Raw genomic sequence first — 15,533 nt, forward strand, 5'->3', positions numbered from 1 at the left:
TGACACAGGCATTTCCCATGCGGTTTCCGTCAACTGCATCTTCTGTTATTTATTAAGCCTACGACAGCTCAGCCGTCTAAAGTGCATTTTAGAATCTATAAAACCATGAGATCAGGTGGCACCAGTGTACATATATTGTTTCCTCGCTTTCCAAGGATAGCAGAAAGCAAAATTGGATATTACTTTTGTGCCAAAACAAATTAATTTCTGGGAGACTCCTGATGGAGTCGGATACAAAGCGTCTAAAGTACAAAGCCTATAGAAACAATAACAAAAAAAAAAGAGGGAAAAAAATCAAGGTACATAGAGCAGTTCTCCACCCCTGCGGCTTTCTACACCTAATATTTTACCTGCACTGACAGCTTAATTGTGTAATGGAATAGAAATGTAAATCTGAAAGAGAAACATGCTCCCATTGCACGGATTTCGCACATGTACACAAGTAGTTGTGTCTCGCTGAGAATCATCCACTTAATTGTGAAGTGCTGTAGAATATGTTGGCGCTATATAAAGATTATTATTATTATTATTAATATGGGACTTACACAGCATAGATAGAGGTCGGCCCGTGCCCTCACTCGGCCCATAGCCATCTCTGCTAACCATTCAATAAACACATGCCCATGAAGATCAGTCGGGCTTGCCTGCTGATATCAGTATAGTGAGAATATAAGGGGATCGGGAAGATTAAATGGTTGGGCTGCCCCTTACAATTGATGCCCCCGGCAAGATCTGCTGACGTTTATATGGGCAGCTTATAAGGGTGTTGTCAAGTTTAAACGTTATCACCTATCCAAGGGATAGGGGCTTTCTTTCTCATCACCGTGGGTCAAATAGCCGCGGCCACCACCTATCCCCAGAACCGGAGCTCTGAAGAGACTTGTAGCGTCTCCATTTTTCGAGATCTGGGGCCGGGTTAGGGCTTACTTTTTGCGCGCCGAGCAGACGTTTTTATTTATAGCATTTTGGGGTAGATCCGATGTTTTGATCACTCGTTTTTTCATTTTATTGCAATGTTGTGGTGACCAAAAAAATGTCATTCTGGCGTTTAGAATTTTTTTCTGGTTACGTCATTTACCGATCAGATTAATTCTTTTTTTTATATTGATAGATCGGGTGATTCTGAACGCATTTTTTTTTATTGTATTATTTTGAATGGGGCGAAAGGGGGTGATTTGAAATTTTATATTTTTTTAATATTTTTAAAAACTTTTTTCTTCTTCATTTTTGGATGCTCTGCATGGGAGACTAAAAGCAGTACTTGTCTGATCTCCTGTGCTATACACAGGTGATCATCAGATCGCCTCTGTGTACCAGAAATGCTGACTTGCTATGAGCGCCGACCACTGGGCGGCGCTCGTAACAATCTGGCAATGACAACCGCAGGGGTCTCCTGCAAACCCCCGGTTGGGTTGTCATGCCAACCCATCCACAACCTACGATCATGTGACGGGGTCGCCGATGGGCAGAGCCAACGACGCGCTTCCGGTAAGCGCGAGTTAAATGCCGCTGTCAGAGATTGACAGCGGCATTTAACTAGTTGACAGCCCCGGGTGGATCGCGATTCCACCTGCAGCTGTTGCGGGCACATGTCAGCTGTATAGATCAGCAGTCATGTGCCCGGAAAGGTGCGGGCTGCGGCGCTGAGGGGGAATATGACGCGTGTTGTACTATTACGGCACATGTCATAAAGGGGTTAAGCTTACTGATCACCATAAATTCCGCTACATTTCATGGGTTCTTCTAGGAAACCCCCATTTCATCCTGTTGAAGTCAACAGCACTTTAAATATTATACATTACTTTAAAGGGAATCTGTAACCAGGTTTTTGCAACCCCAGCTGAGAGAAGGATAATGTAGTTGTAGAGACCCCAATTCCAGTGATGTATCACTTACTGGGTTGCTTGCTGAAGTTTTGATAAAATGCCTGTTTTATCTGCTGCAGATCTAGCAGTTCTCTGAATGCTGAGCTCTGTATAAACCGCCCACATCCCTGATTGGCAGCTTTCCGTACACACTGCATTATGCTGCTCTCAGATTAGGTGGCACAAACCTGGTGACAGACTCCCTTTAATGTTTGTGGAAACATGGCAAGTAGGAAATATTTGACTCTGTTTGATGGTCTATTCAGAGTAGAGAGTTAATCACACAATAAGGCCGGATTCACACAAGCGTAATACGGACTAGACGTAAATACCTATTTGATCGCTCATATTGTCATCACTCCTCTGCCAGTTGGGTGTAGACTTTCCGCTGGCCATCAGGTCTCCCTGCGTATTCTGTCTGTCAATGGATGCTGGTGACCTTCGCCCAACTCCAAACCTGTATCATGGAAAACAAGGCGACCATTACTAATTAGGTTCAGGCAATTTATAATTGCACAATTATAAACTGTGCAAACCCCATTCGGTCGGTTTCAGGCAAGTGTAATAAGGCGCTTGTTAAATGCATATTTTCTTCCATCCCTCTGTATCATGATACTACACAACCGTATACACCATGAGTAGAATCACAGGGGCTACATTTGTTTTATGTGCATTCGATTCACTAAGACAAATCCTTTTATAAGAACTGCAGTGTACAGCTGGAAACAACTGAACTTCAACAGGGACAGTGAAATATGGAAAAAAAAAAAAAAAGTTGATTATTTTGGAATCAGCTAAACTTGAAAATAGATAAAAAGAAGTTTCTGGGGCAGAGAATTTGGTTTTATCAGCGTTTGGGTCAATGTGAATTCTTGGTACATGAATGTTCTCAGTGATTCACATGCGGAGCCTTCTGGGTAAACATATGTCTGGTCTGCGCAGTATCAACCTCCCAGGCAATCAACAACCAAACCGGAGAGAAGAAAAAGACGTCTGCGTGGGAGAAATCATTATCAGGAGGAACACAACGCGCTTTCTTCCCCACACCTGGTTTTGGGATTTGACACTCTGGTCACAGTCGCTGGTTAGATCAGCTTGGTTTTCACACGTTTGCAGTCCTGTTCTCTTAGGTCACTGCACACCCTGGTTCTGTACACAGCGGAGCCCGGATCTCCCATGTCATATCTAATTTACAAGTAGCCTCGATTTTACTGCTTTACGGAATAACTCAATGGGAACAAGATGCCTTACAGGGTGGTGCACAAAACTGTCCATATTGTGCACCGTGTTACAGGTAAAATCGTACGGAGCCATGTGCATAAGCCCTTTAAAGGACATCTGTCAGTAGGATCAACCCTCTTAAAGGGGTTGTGCGGTACTTTAGATTATCGCCCTCCCCCCAGGTCCCTAAGACTTTTTGTAAATACCTTCTGCTGTTGATAATGCCTGTGAGTGGCGCTATTGGTGGCTGCTCACAGGCATCACGTGACCCCAATGCAGACATCACAACAAGTGAGGCGTGACCTAGCGCTGGGGTCCCCGCGGTGGCTGCTGGGTTGTGGGTGGGGTTACCCCCCCCCCCCCCCACGTCACACCCGGCATCCAAAGCACACTTTCCCACTGAATGGGGAGAGGCAGAGCGCGCGGTGGGGTGTGAAGCAGGGCGAGGGGGAGGTAACCCAGCCCACAGCCTGGCATCCACCTGGGACCAGGAAGATCGTGACCCCCGGCTACTGCCAAGCACTTGTCGTGATATCAGCGGATGTCAGAGCCGGGGGTCACGTGATGCCTGTGAGCAGCCACCGATAGCGCCACTCACATGCATTATCAACAGCAGAAGGTATTTACAAAAAGTCTTAGGGACCTGGGCGGGGGGGGATACATGGGGAGGTATTCTAAAGTACCGCACAACTCCTTTAAGCAGTCTACATGGACATGTAGGTCATAGAAAAGTGAATAAAATGATACTTTGATATCTACAATCCGATGTCTTATTCCAGAGAAATCAACCTTTTTCTTAATATGTAAATGAGCTGTTAAGATCTATGGGCCGGACATAGATCTCCCTGAGAATCTGCCTCCAGAGCTTAATATAAATGAAAGGAGGAGTTACCAGTGTGAGACATGTAATGACTGACAGTCTGCTCTCCTGAGTTATATGTCTCACACTGGTAGCATCCTCTTTCATTTAAAATGCCATTGCTCGCATTACCATCCCTGCCCCGTCATTTTCTAGTCTTTGTTCCTTATTGATGCCATTGCCTGCACTATCATCCCGGCTTCATCATTTTCCAGCCTTTACAGTAGTCCATATAACTATTCTCTTAAATAAAATCATGTATAAATGCACAATGAGACTCATATTTTATAGTACAGTCGAGATTAAGTCGAAAGGAGCAGAAAAGCTCAGCCCCTGCAAGAGCAAAGATGACTCGCAGCCCAAAATGTGCTGGTCATAGGGACAGAAGATCAATAGCTGCTGATCAATGAGAAATGGTTTTTCACTAATGCTACATAGACTATGAGGTTTCAGGCAAACGGATACAAGCAATAGGGCTCTGAAAGCAAGAGGAGGACAATGTAGAGGACATGAGAAAGAAAAGCCTGTAAATAACAAAATGCTATGAGATAACGGGGTTCTCAAGTAAAAAATACATGTAAGTCATCACCAATCCACAGGAGTGCGGGTTCTCGATTGGTAGAACGGGACATATATTCCCATTTGAACACTGTTCAATTCCTCCACTATGGAGCTGCAGGAAAAAGCGGAGAGAAGAGCTTAGCAGCCCCATAGGGAATGAATGGAGTGGCGTTAGAGCACGTGCTCTACCACTCCATTGTGACGGGAATAAATGTGCCCCATTCGGTTGATCAGTGCGGATCTCAGCAGTCGGACCAAACCAATCAAATTATCACCTATCCTGCAATAGAAAGCCCCTTTACAAGGAATCTGTCACCAAGTTTTTGCTACCCAATCTGAGAGCAGCATGATGTAGACACAGAGACCCCGATTCCAGCGATGTGTCACTTACTGGGCTGCTTGCTGTCATTTTGATAACCTCCTGCTGATAAAACAGGGATTTTATCACTAGAGGACTAGTAAACCTGCTGCCAGGCAGTCCTCCATATTCATGAGCTCCGTATAAACACGCCCCCACCTCTGATTGGCAATTTCTAGGAACTGCATAGGCAGAAAGCAGCCAATCAGTGGTGTGGGCGGCAGATAAAACAGTTATTTTATCAAAACTACAGCAAGCAGCCCAGTAAGTGACACATTGTTGGAATCAGCGACTCAGTCTCCACATTATACTGCTCTCAGATGAGGAAGCAAAAACCCGGTGACAAATTCCCTTTAAGTGTATGAACTTGTCTGAATTTAAGATTCTGGAGAACAAGAATATGATGAGGAAAATTATGCATTAATCTGGAGCGTTTGTGTTAGAGGACTTACATTTTTGTGGCTATTTCTAATAAGCTCAGTGTGAATTGCCCCCAAGAATACATTATATGGCTTCGGGACACTTTATCTATTGCAGATCTGACAGTATAGCAATACCTTATGACTATGCTATTACCTTGCGTATCGCATTATTCCAGGCTGACATGAAAGTTACCACTTAATCGATGGCTATCAATATTCAATGACAATTAGTGGTATATAGTGAAGAGGCAATAAAGGAGCTGTGCGGACTGAACGTCCTCCTGGGACACATTACGTGACATCTTTTTATATGGACATAAAAGAAAAAAAAAACCTGACGCAGAAAACAACTCGATAAGTTCTATATTGTCTGCAAGCAAAAAAAATAGACTCAAAACACATAGGAATATAGATTTCCTTTAAAGGGAATCTGTTATAAAATGCCTGGTGCGCTGTTCTTCAATTGATGTAACTGTGGCGTTGGAAGTATGCCGAAAAACAGGTGTTTTTTTTATTCTTATTCAACTGTAGAGTAGTCCTTTTCCAGGACAGATCTGACCTATGCATCTCCCGATCTTTTACCCTCAGTTCACGATGTTAATTATATGCCGAGGGCAATTTCTGATCATTCCGCATTAGTAATTAAAGTGAGGATAGTTCTAAAATCTGGCGTATGCATCCTGCCTGGCTAGATTCTCCGGCACGTTCTTAAAGATCTTGAGATGTCTCCAACTACACAAAGTAGCCGGACTACCTGGCATGTGACACCTGGTCTCGCAGTGATAATCTCCTGCTGATAAAATGCTGATTGTAGTGAAACTAAAACACAGCCTAATAAATGACACATCCCTGGAATCAAGCTCTCTTGCCCGGTATGATGCTGCTCTCAAATTTAATGGAAAAAAAACTGCTGCCAGATTCCCTTTAAGAGCATTTCATTAATCACTAGTGGTCTTTGTGACTGTATAGTGGACTGAACCCATGTGCATCGCTCCCGTCGTTGTTCTACTCGTCCGTCCGGAAAGCTGCAGCGTTCCTTAACGATATCGCAAGTGACAAACTGCAAAAAGTAAAATCTTCCCAATTATATTAACTGACACCACATTGTGGCCACATCAGCTCGGCGGCGGTGGGATTTCCTCATGTGTACCCCTTTTGCCAGGCAAAAAACCCACAGAATTATTGCCAGCTGTGGATATTCGGAGCTCCTGCCAACTGTGAACTTGTACGCGACTATAAAGTCAATTTTTTTCCCCAAGAATAACCAGAGAAAGAAACATTATAACTTTGTTATCTCTCCTAACCATGCTGTAAGGAAATTATATTCCATTAATTCAGATTCTGACTCCGAGCTTATAATCTAATTCACACTCGGGTGGCCGCACGCTCCAATCCATCAGCAGTTTAATTGCAGCAATGCGGATTGTTACAGGACTATTAAATATACATGTGAAAGTGGTTACTGACAACCAGATGATGCTCTGCTTTATAATTACTTCCATTCCCAAAATACAAAAAAATATGCAGGGTTAGAAAATGGATACAGCAACCAAGAGGGGTTTTCTGCTACAATGATATTGATGACCGATCCTCAGGATGGACGAGGGTCTGGCACCGAGCACTCCCACCCATCAATCAGCTGGGTCACCCTGTTTAGTGGGGCCCCCGGGTACTGCCGAACAAATGAGTAATACCCAGGAGTGGGTGATAAATACAGAAGTGGTGATATGTTTCTATTATACTTTTCCTCTGATTGTTCCTCTCCTGGTTTTGGCTTCCAAATACTGATGTAAAATACTGACCAAATACTGAACGTGTGAACGTGGCCTTACTGGAGGACCCATCCTGCGTGTAGATCCGAGGGACAGCCCTTTAATGTCAATGGGAACCATGTAAGGCTACATTTCTCCTCTTGTAGCGATAAGTAGCGCTGAACATTTCTTCCTAGTTTGACCCTCCGATTACAGCTGATCACTGGCAGACTCGTGCAAATCAGGGTACCTCGTAATTAACAAGAAATACTCTGAAGTGAACAATCCCTTTACCTATGTAGGAGTAAGGACTTTAAATTAGATGGGTTGGCTGGTACTTTGATATAATACCAGATCGGTGGGGGTGCAACACCTGGTAGCCCCGCTGATTAGCTGTTCACATTTGACTGTCGTCGGCATTGGGATCAGATGCGGAGCTGCAAAGCTCTGTCGACAGTATAGTGTCCCAATGGCGGCGACGGCCAAATGTGATCAGTTGCAGAGCTGCACAGCTCTGTCGACAGCATAGTGGCCACGATCGGCTACTTCAGATCTGCCCTTATTCAAATCAACAGGGGTGGATCTGCAGTACTCCATTGCGGCCACTATGCTGTTCCGCTTCACAATGGATCACATCGTGGCTACGACTGCATCAGAACAGCTGATCAGGGGGGCTACCGGGTGTTGCACCCTCACCGATCTGATATTGATGACCTATACTAAGGACAGGCCATCAATATTGAAGTACTGGACAACCCCTTTAAGTTACATCACAATAAGACTGGATAGAACAAACAAGTCCAGCAATAAAACCACACATCTGCGAAAGCGATGAGATACTCGGAGCAGCTTTCCAAAAGCTGCAAGAACTGAGAACAATGATTATAATTTACGCAAAATCCAAAGCCAAAAGGGCTTGATGTTCACAATGATAACAAGGAGGAGAGACATACCCTTCGGGCATGGATTTCTGCCTGTGACTGGAGCCGCCACTCGAGCCAGTATCACTGGAGGTAGAAAGATTGCTGGGAGAGTTACGACACTGCTGGGATCTTCCGATAGCGACAGATGACACAGAGACATAGATCTCTGACGCCGGAGACAGCCTTATTCAAACCAGACAAGACACGTTTATTGGACAGAGCATGAGCGGTCTGGCCTGCGTACCCCAGATGTTAGTCGAGGGAGTTACATGAAGTTGATCCAAAATGAAATTTATACGTTATGGGGGGTGAGGCCTGTGCCGCCACCATTGCCAATGTTAATACACGTCCCTATATTAGGTTTCACTTGGAACATTAGTTTAAAACAAAAAAAGATGGTTTCTGTAATTCTCGCATGCTAACGTAAGAATTCAGTACGAACACACATCATAAGGTTATATTCACATGCAGCAGTTTTGATGCAGAAACTGAAAATCAGATCCATTCATCTGCATAGGGTAGTTTCAGCGGCAGACACATGCTTCTCCGCTCGCCCCCAACTCTGATGAATAGGACAATCTCTGCCACAAATCTACTATCCCCTCCACCCCATATTCTGTCTCCGTTAGTAGAGTAATCATTCCACTGGCCACAACGTGTGTCTTACCTCTTGTTCTCCAGTGGACGACCGTCACTGGAAATGCTCCGTGGAATGTTGGCGGAACGTTCTGGCGTCTGCATCTTCCCATCTCCTTTAACAGACGAGACTCTTGAGGAGACAGGACTCTGAAGCTGAGAGGGGATCTGTCGCAGTTGTGCGGCCTCTCCTTTCGCTGCGTTTCTTTGCCATTTGTTGTTGTTTCTGAACGGAAACTTCAGTTCGTACGGGATGCCCTCTGTCATTTTGTACTCCACAGTTGGCATGCGGTAGGTTTCTGAGCAACCTCTAAAAAAAGAAGTATTTAGTTACACATGGACAGGATTGGAAGAAGGCCAAATAACCGGACCACCAAACAGGACAGGGGTTGGGAAGAATGCTAAATAACCGGACCACCAAATAGGATGGGGGTTGGGAAGAATACTAAATAACCGGACCACCAAATAGGATGGGGGTTGGGAAGAAAGCCAAATAACCAGACTATCAAACAGGACAGGGGTTGGGAACAAAGCCAAATAATCGGACCACCAAACAGGACATGGGTTGGGAAGAACGCCAAATAATCAGACTAACAAACAGGACAGGGGTTGGGAACAAAGCCAAATAACCGGACCACCAAACAGGATAGGGGTTGGGAAGAACGCCAAATAATCAGACTAACAAACAGGACAGGGGTTGGGGAGAATGCTAAATAACAGGACTACCAAACAGGACAGGGGTTGGGAAGAATGCTAAATAAGCGGACCACCAAATAGGACGGGGGCTGGGAAGAATGCTAAATAAGCGGACCACCAAACAGGACATGGGTTGGGAAGAATGCTAAATAAGCGGACCACCAAACAAGACGAGGCTTGTGAAAATGCTAAATAACCGGACCACCAAACATGATGGAGGTTGGAGAGAATCAAAACACAGCTATCCCTCAGAGGGCAGCACTTCTAATTCCATCCGCTCTTATGGCAAATGAACAGTAGTCACAGAAATGCAATATGGAGGCTGATATCACAATGTTCTCCACAACCCGACATCAGGGCAGCACTGGACCCTTTCCTACATTCTGGGTCTACTGGCTCAGCAGATAACTGCTGGTTTCCACTGCCGGACGGCACCATGACATGCCAGCCTGGAGTTCTACAGTACTATAATGTCACCCCCAGCTGAAGAATCCAGTGATGATACTAAATCACCTATCAATTTAGTAAATATTGACACAAATAAAAAAAATATTTGTATCACAACAATGGCCTTCAATAATATGGTGTTAATCATCAACTTATTTTCATCAACTTATTTTCTTTAATGCCATTATACAAGTTTTGTGGAGTCACTGTTAGCAATAAATCTACCCCGCTTTGTCATCGCCTCCTCGGCCCCTCACTTGTCCGTGGGGTATATCTGGAATGGCGACTCAGTCTCATTCACAGATTATAGGCGAGGGATGTGCGGCATTTAGGAAGGAAAAAAATTTTTTTTTTTTTTAGAATCTTACTGCTCCTTTAAATTCATTAAATCTATAATGAGATTGTGACATTTTTGTGGGGTCGGTGCAACAAATCTTTGATGTCCTAAAACATCATGATGTTACGGTTAAATTAAATGCATTTGACAAGGTGATCTCATGTGCTAGCGCAGAGTCGGCACTATGATAATGGAGAAGGAGCAGATTTTACACAACAGTTGTGGAGTTGGTACAGTAAATTAAGAGATGCACAATCCCCCTTAGGTCCACCTGTAATTGCTACAGAAAGCCCTAAAGACACTGAATACTAATGACACTTCAGATCAGATTTTATTACATCTACTACAGACTGATCTTAAAAAAACAACAAAAAAAACATAAAAAACCCAGATAGCGAGGAGCTGCCCCCTCCCCGACGATGCTGCTGGGTAACAAGAGGAGTTCGTCAAAATGTTATCACGCTCCTGACACTACACTCAGAGGAATAGGACTTCTTCCATTAAAGCTCCGCGCTGGTGAACACCTCAGAGAGTCATTTCTGAGTTCTCTGTAAATCCAGAAGCAATGTCCTCAGCGGTTGTGCAATAATAATCTAGATAGAACATTATTCCTACAGCCAAATTAAACGAGCTTTTCTGGCTTCAGTAAACTTTTGCCCCCATGTGCGGTGAAAAAATAAACTGAGCATTACCTACCTCCCCTGCATCTAGCGCTGAGTCTCCGCTATTTGTCTGCAGCACTGACGTCATGTCGACAGCGCTGCAGCCAATCACTGAGCTAAGCTGCTCTATCAATGTAAGCGGCAGAGAAAAAAAGAGCGCTGGACCACGGGAGAGCAATTAAAGCATTTTTTTTTTAAACCCTAAACTGCACCTGGGGACAATAGTTTACTGACAATCCCTTTAAAGGAAATCTGTCAGCAGGCTTTTGCTATGTGATCTGACAGCAGCATAATGTAGGGGCAGAGACTCTGATTCCAGCGATGTATCATTTAGTTTACTGGGTGCAGCAGTTGTGATATAATCACAGTTTTCCCTGCTGCACATCTCAGAATGCTGAATTGTGTATAGCCCCGCCCACACCACTGATTGGCTGATTTTTGTGTACATGGTATACTGACATCACTGGTGGGGGCGTGGTTGGACCAGTAGGCACAAGACACCTAGTCCTGTAGTAATAATCTCCTGCTGATAAAATGCTGGATTTCATTGAAACTGTTACACACAGCCTAATAAGTGATACATCACTGGAATCAGGGTCTCAGCGCCCACATCATGCTGTTCTCAGATTACATAGCAAAAACCTGATGACAGATTCCGTTTAAAAAAGGAATATAGAAAATAAAAATCTATAGATCTCTCCCAAAAAATACAGGATCTAGCTGTTCAGTACTTTTAGCTAAACAACAAGACAAATAAGTATGGATCTGAAAACAAAATAAGTATACAAAAAATGGACTTTATTTACGCTTATTAATCCGGAAAAAAACTACAAGTTTATTGCAAGTGGATTGCTAGGGGTAATTGCTCGCTCTTTTTAGTCTAGTTTTAAAAAACAGAGGTTGATCAATTTTCTTCCCAACTTAAAGGGATTATCCAGAACACCATACTAATGATCTTCCTATTCAAGTGAGTAGAGCTGCAGTACCCACAAGTGGCTGGTAAGCAGTTGACAGCTTATCGATAAGGGGTACGAGGGGTTGGATTCCCACCAATTGGATATTGATGACCTACATCATCAATAGGTTAAGGATAAGTCGTCATGTTACCCTTTAAATCTTCAGAAAATTGTCTGATCATTCATTTTCAATATTCTCATTTTGTGGGTAAAATCTGTCTTCAGTGAATACAGACATTCCCATTACTGAGTTTGGAGAGAACAGTTGGTGCTCATAAAGCAATATGGAGATAGCTCCCCCCCCCCTCCATAGAATTTTATAAGCACCAACTGTCATTTCCCAACTTAGTAATGGGAAATTCTGTCTTCACTGAATACAACTTTAACGCATTAATTGAGAATGAAAGACCAGTCTGGAGGGGGAAGCAGCAAATTTCTATAATAAGATATATTATAAAGTTGCTTATTTTCATGTATATTATTGATTTATGAAATAAAAATTAAAACGACGGTTATGCTTTAAGCTGGACATGCACATTAGATATCTGTTGGCAGAACAATCTAGGGAAGTAGGAAAAATAATAGGTCATGAAGAATACCTTCGTGGAATGCCGTCATCGTGTGGGGGAATGATAACCACTTTCACTGTTACGGACGTTCTCAAAAGGTCGATCATCTGCTCGTGGCTTAATGTGGCTACAGCAACTTTACAGATTTCAACCAGACGACTTCCTTGTCTTAAGCCCGCCTGCCAAGCATAGCCATAAGGCTCTACTTCAGCAACTATCCCTTCGTAATTGACATGAAAGCCGAGCTGCCCCAAACCGTTCCTCCTTAATGTCATTTCCACTGACTCGCATCCTTTTGTGACTATCTGAAAAAAGTAAAAAAAAATTTTTTAAATTTGCAGACATTTAGATACAACAAGAATAGAGGAGCTAAAAAGGCACAGCACATAAATGAAGGCAAAAAGACTGACGGACCCTGTCGTATGAACTTGTACTAGTACTAACCCACCTGTGAACTAGAGGACACGTCATAATACCCCATAAAACAGCTCAGCACTTTATGGACTAAGAGTAGCCTCCAATTTAATTTTTATTTCCTAAATCAATAGCACACGTGAAAATAATAAACTTTCTGATTTCTCTTATTAGAGGAATCGGCTTCTTTCTCCTCCTGGACTGATCTTTCTGTTTCAAAATTCTCAATTTACGAGCCTAAGGGAGAATTGTTACACCTTAAGTGCCAGTCAGTGGCCTCTCATACAGCCAAATCAGATCTCTTGATTTGCACTGAGGAGGAGCAAACACCCCAAAACATGTCTGCAAATTGAGATTCTAGTTTATCTTTTATCTTAAGTTATGTGGCAAGGCTCGTTTAAGAGTTGATATTGACTTTCAGGATTTCTACTTGCAATAGGTGGCGCTAGAGTTCAAGCCCTCTTTCACTCTGAAGATGCAATTTGCATATTCAATTCACGGGTAAAAATCTGTCTATAGATTTAGATTTGACTATATATTTTCCCATTATTGAAATAAGAGATTACAGTTAGTTCTCATAAAGTTCTGTGGAGATATGCAACAGTCAGCAGAATGTCTGAATCTACCTCTAGCTCCTCCCCCTCCATAGAATTTTATAAGCACCAACTGTCATCGGTCTCAGTAATGGGAAAATCTGTAGTCACTGAAGACAGATTTTACCCATGAATGGAGAGAGAAAGGATCAGTCCGGGAGGAGAAAGAAGCAGATTTCTCTGATAAGATATATTACAAAGTTTCTTATTGTTACGTGTACTATTGATTTATGGAATAAAAATTAAAACGAAGGTCATGATCGGACATTAAGAGACATGTGACTCTGGCAGAACTTTATGAGATCGCTCTTACTTCCAGCCTCTTGACAATTTCCTTTATCTCATCGCTATTGTTGCTGTAGCTTCGGATGAACACACATTCTCCTCGCTCGTAGAAAACTTTAACCGTTGCGTTGTTGGATGTCCATCCTATTACATCTCGACTCGAACAGTTAAATATCACATTTTTGGATTCCTGGTCAAGAAGGGCCAATATTTCGTTGGAGATGCATAAGAGACATTCAATCTCCAAAGCATTGCTGAAGTCTTCAACTTGGACGCACCAGACGATTGCCCCCGTGCTGTACAGTTCAGCCCATGGATACGGCTTTGCCTTTTCCTTCTTCTTTGATGCCAGTGAGATGAATGGAAACTTTCCGGATGAATCGATGGAGGTGTTGGTGACATTTTTTTCTGCTAGGTCCTTCAGGTACTCTTGGTGGGTTCTAGTAGCCATAGCTCGAAACTTCTCAGACTTGTGAGCAGCATTCTCCGCATTAATAACTTTAGCTAACAGGAAGTCCCTGAACACTGTAGATTTAGGGAAGGTGAAACTTTTTGGGATCGGTGGACCGAAAGCAGGCACATCTCTTGATCGTGTAACCGCAACGCTGCAATACAAAAATACATACATAATTACACTACTCTTTGCCATGGCTTACAGACTACCATCCCATTAGCAAAATTGGAAGCAAAGCTCGATCACTGGTCAGACACAAGGTAAAGGCTACAGTCATAACTCATCAAGGTTTATGGCGGTCTGCTCCGGAACCATGTAAAGTACTCAGAAGCATCAGAGCCGATAGAGTTTTCTATGTAAAGCAAAGGACGGGAAGCTGGTGTGACCCAAATTTTATTTTTTTAAGAAAAAAATAAAGACATCTATATGAGCTGACCCTTCATGATACTGATAAGGTCAAAGTATCTATCTTGCTTTTCCACTTCTCTACCCTCTGTTCAATAGCAAAAATTGGAGGACGATTGGTTTCTAGGTATCCACTGTATGGCAAAACATACTGTGGTCACTAGGCAGACGTGATTTTACTGACAGTGGATGCGCAGGCAGCACCTGCTTCACCGGGGCATGCGCAGGCGGCGTCTGCATCACCAGGGCATTATGACGACTTTTGCAACAGCTATTTTTACAAATTCCATAAACATTGTGGCTGTTTCCAAGCAGACGCCAGTAGAAGAATGATCAGGTCACTTCTTTCAGTCACTTCACGGCTTTCAAAAACTGAAATGGTTAAAAGAAGTAACAAAAGACAGAACCTATGCACAGCAAGCTGTTTTGAAAGTGCTGTTCATACATTCATTATTTTTGGCGTCTTTTTTTATTTAGTGCTTTTTCCAGCAGGCTCCAAGCAGAATCTGTCTGAAAAAGACGTCGTGTGCACATACCCCTAGGCCGCTTTCATTCAGTCTTTTTCTGATATCTTAAAATGCATGAAAAAAATTATTTATTTCAAAGCGATAAGCGTTTCTTTTATCAGTAACAAACATTTCTTTTTTTCATGGTCTCTTAGTGGCATTTTACTGTCATTTTGTACATGAGTTTTTACTGCTCCTTTTTAGATCCTATGGATACATTTATGGAAAAACTGCCAAAAAAGACACCATGCATGTATGTAAAGCAATTTTTTCCCACACCAATAAACAAGAAAAAATAAACATTTTCGGAAGACAGCCTCTTAAAATTACCGGGTCCCGGAATTATACGATCTATGTATTTTTCATGCTAAAAGTTGACAAAACAAAAACGTGCCGACATAATGGCCACAGCTGAGATAATGGATGAGGAGCGCACGCTGCAAGAAAAGGCCTTAACCACGAGATTAGTGGGATTAATTAACAGGTTTCTACATGACAAACAAGCACAAAAAAATTATTTATCTCAACAATAACATTTAAATATATATATAAATGTTAAATAAATCAACCGCGACGCGTGCAGGTAACTAAAAGATAATATTTGGCATCTGAT

At 42.8% G+C, this 15,533-nt stretch overlaps 1 protein-coding gene across 7 annotated transcripts in view; it reads right to left on the bottom strand.

Moving 5' to 3' along the window:
* SIPA1L1 (signal induced proliferation associated 1 like 1) overlaps positions 1 to 15,533 on the bottom strand; it is a 251,854-nt gene that overhangs the window by 47,421 nt on the left and 188,900 nt on the right. For 5 of the 7 annotated variants that reach the window (XM_073638885.1, XM_073638884.1, XM_073638883.1 and 2 more), the window contains exons 9-13: positions 13,584 to 14,160; positions 12,294 to 12,568; positions 8,628 to 8,906; positions 7,991 to 8,143; positions 2,198 to 2,322 (exon numbers count right to left, since the gene is read on the bottom strand). In XM_073638885.1, the coding sequence (XP_073494986.1) occupies positions 2,198 to 2,322; positions 7,991 to 8,143; positions 8,628 to 8,906; positions 12,294 to 12,568; positions 13,584 to 14,160 (1,409 nt within the window). The remainder of the gene's footprint in view (positions 1 to 2,197; positions 2,323 to 7,990; positions 8,144 to 8,627; positions 8,907 to 12,293; positions 12,569 to 13,583; positions 14,161 to 15,533) is intronic. The other 2 variants (XM_073638886.1, XM_073638887.1) reach the window with 2 other exon arrangements.

The sequence above is a fragment of the Phyllobates terribilis genome, unplaced genomic scaffold (genome assembly GCF_046119375.1).
Source record: "Phyllobates terribilis strain yellow unplaced genomic scaffold, ASM4611937v1 Scaffold_7__3_contigs__length_470593459, whole genome shotgun sequence".
In the NCBI taxonomy this organism is placed as follows: domain Eukaryota; kingdom Metazoa; phylum Chordata; class Amphibia; order Anura; family Dendrobatidae; genus Phyllobates; species Phyllobates terribilis.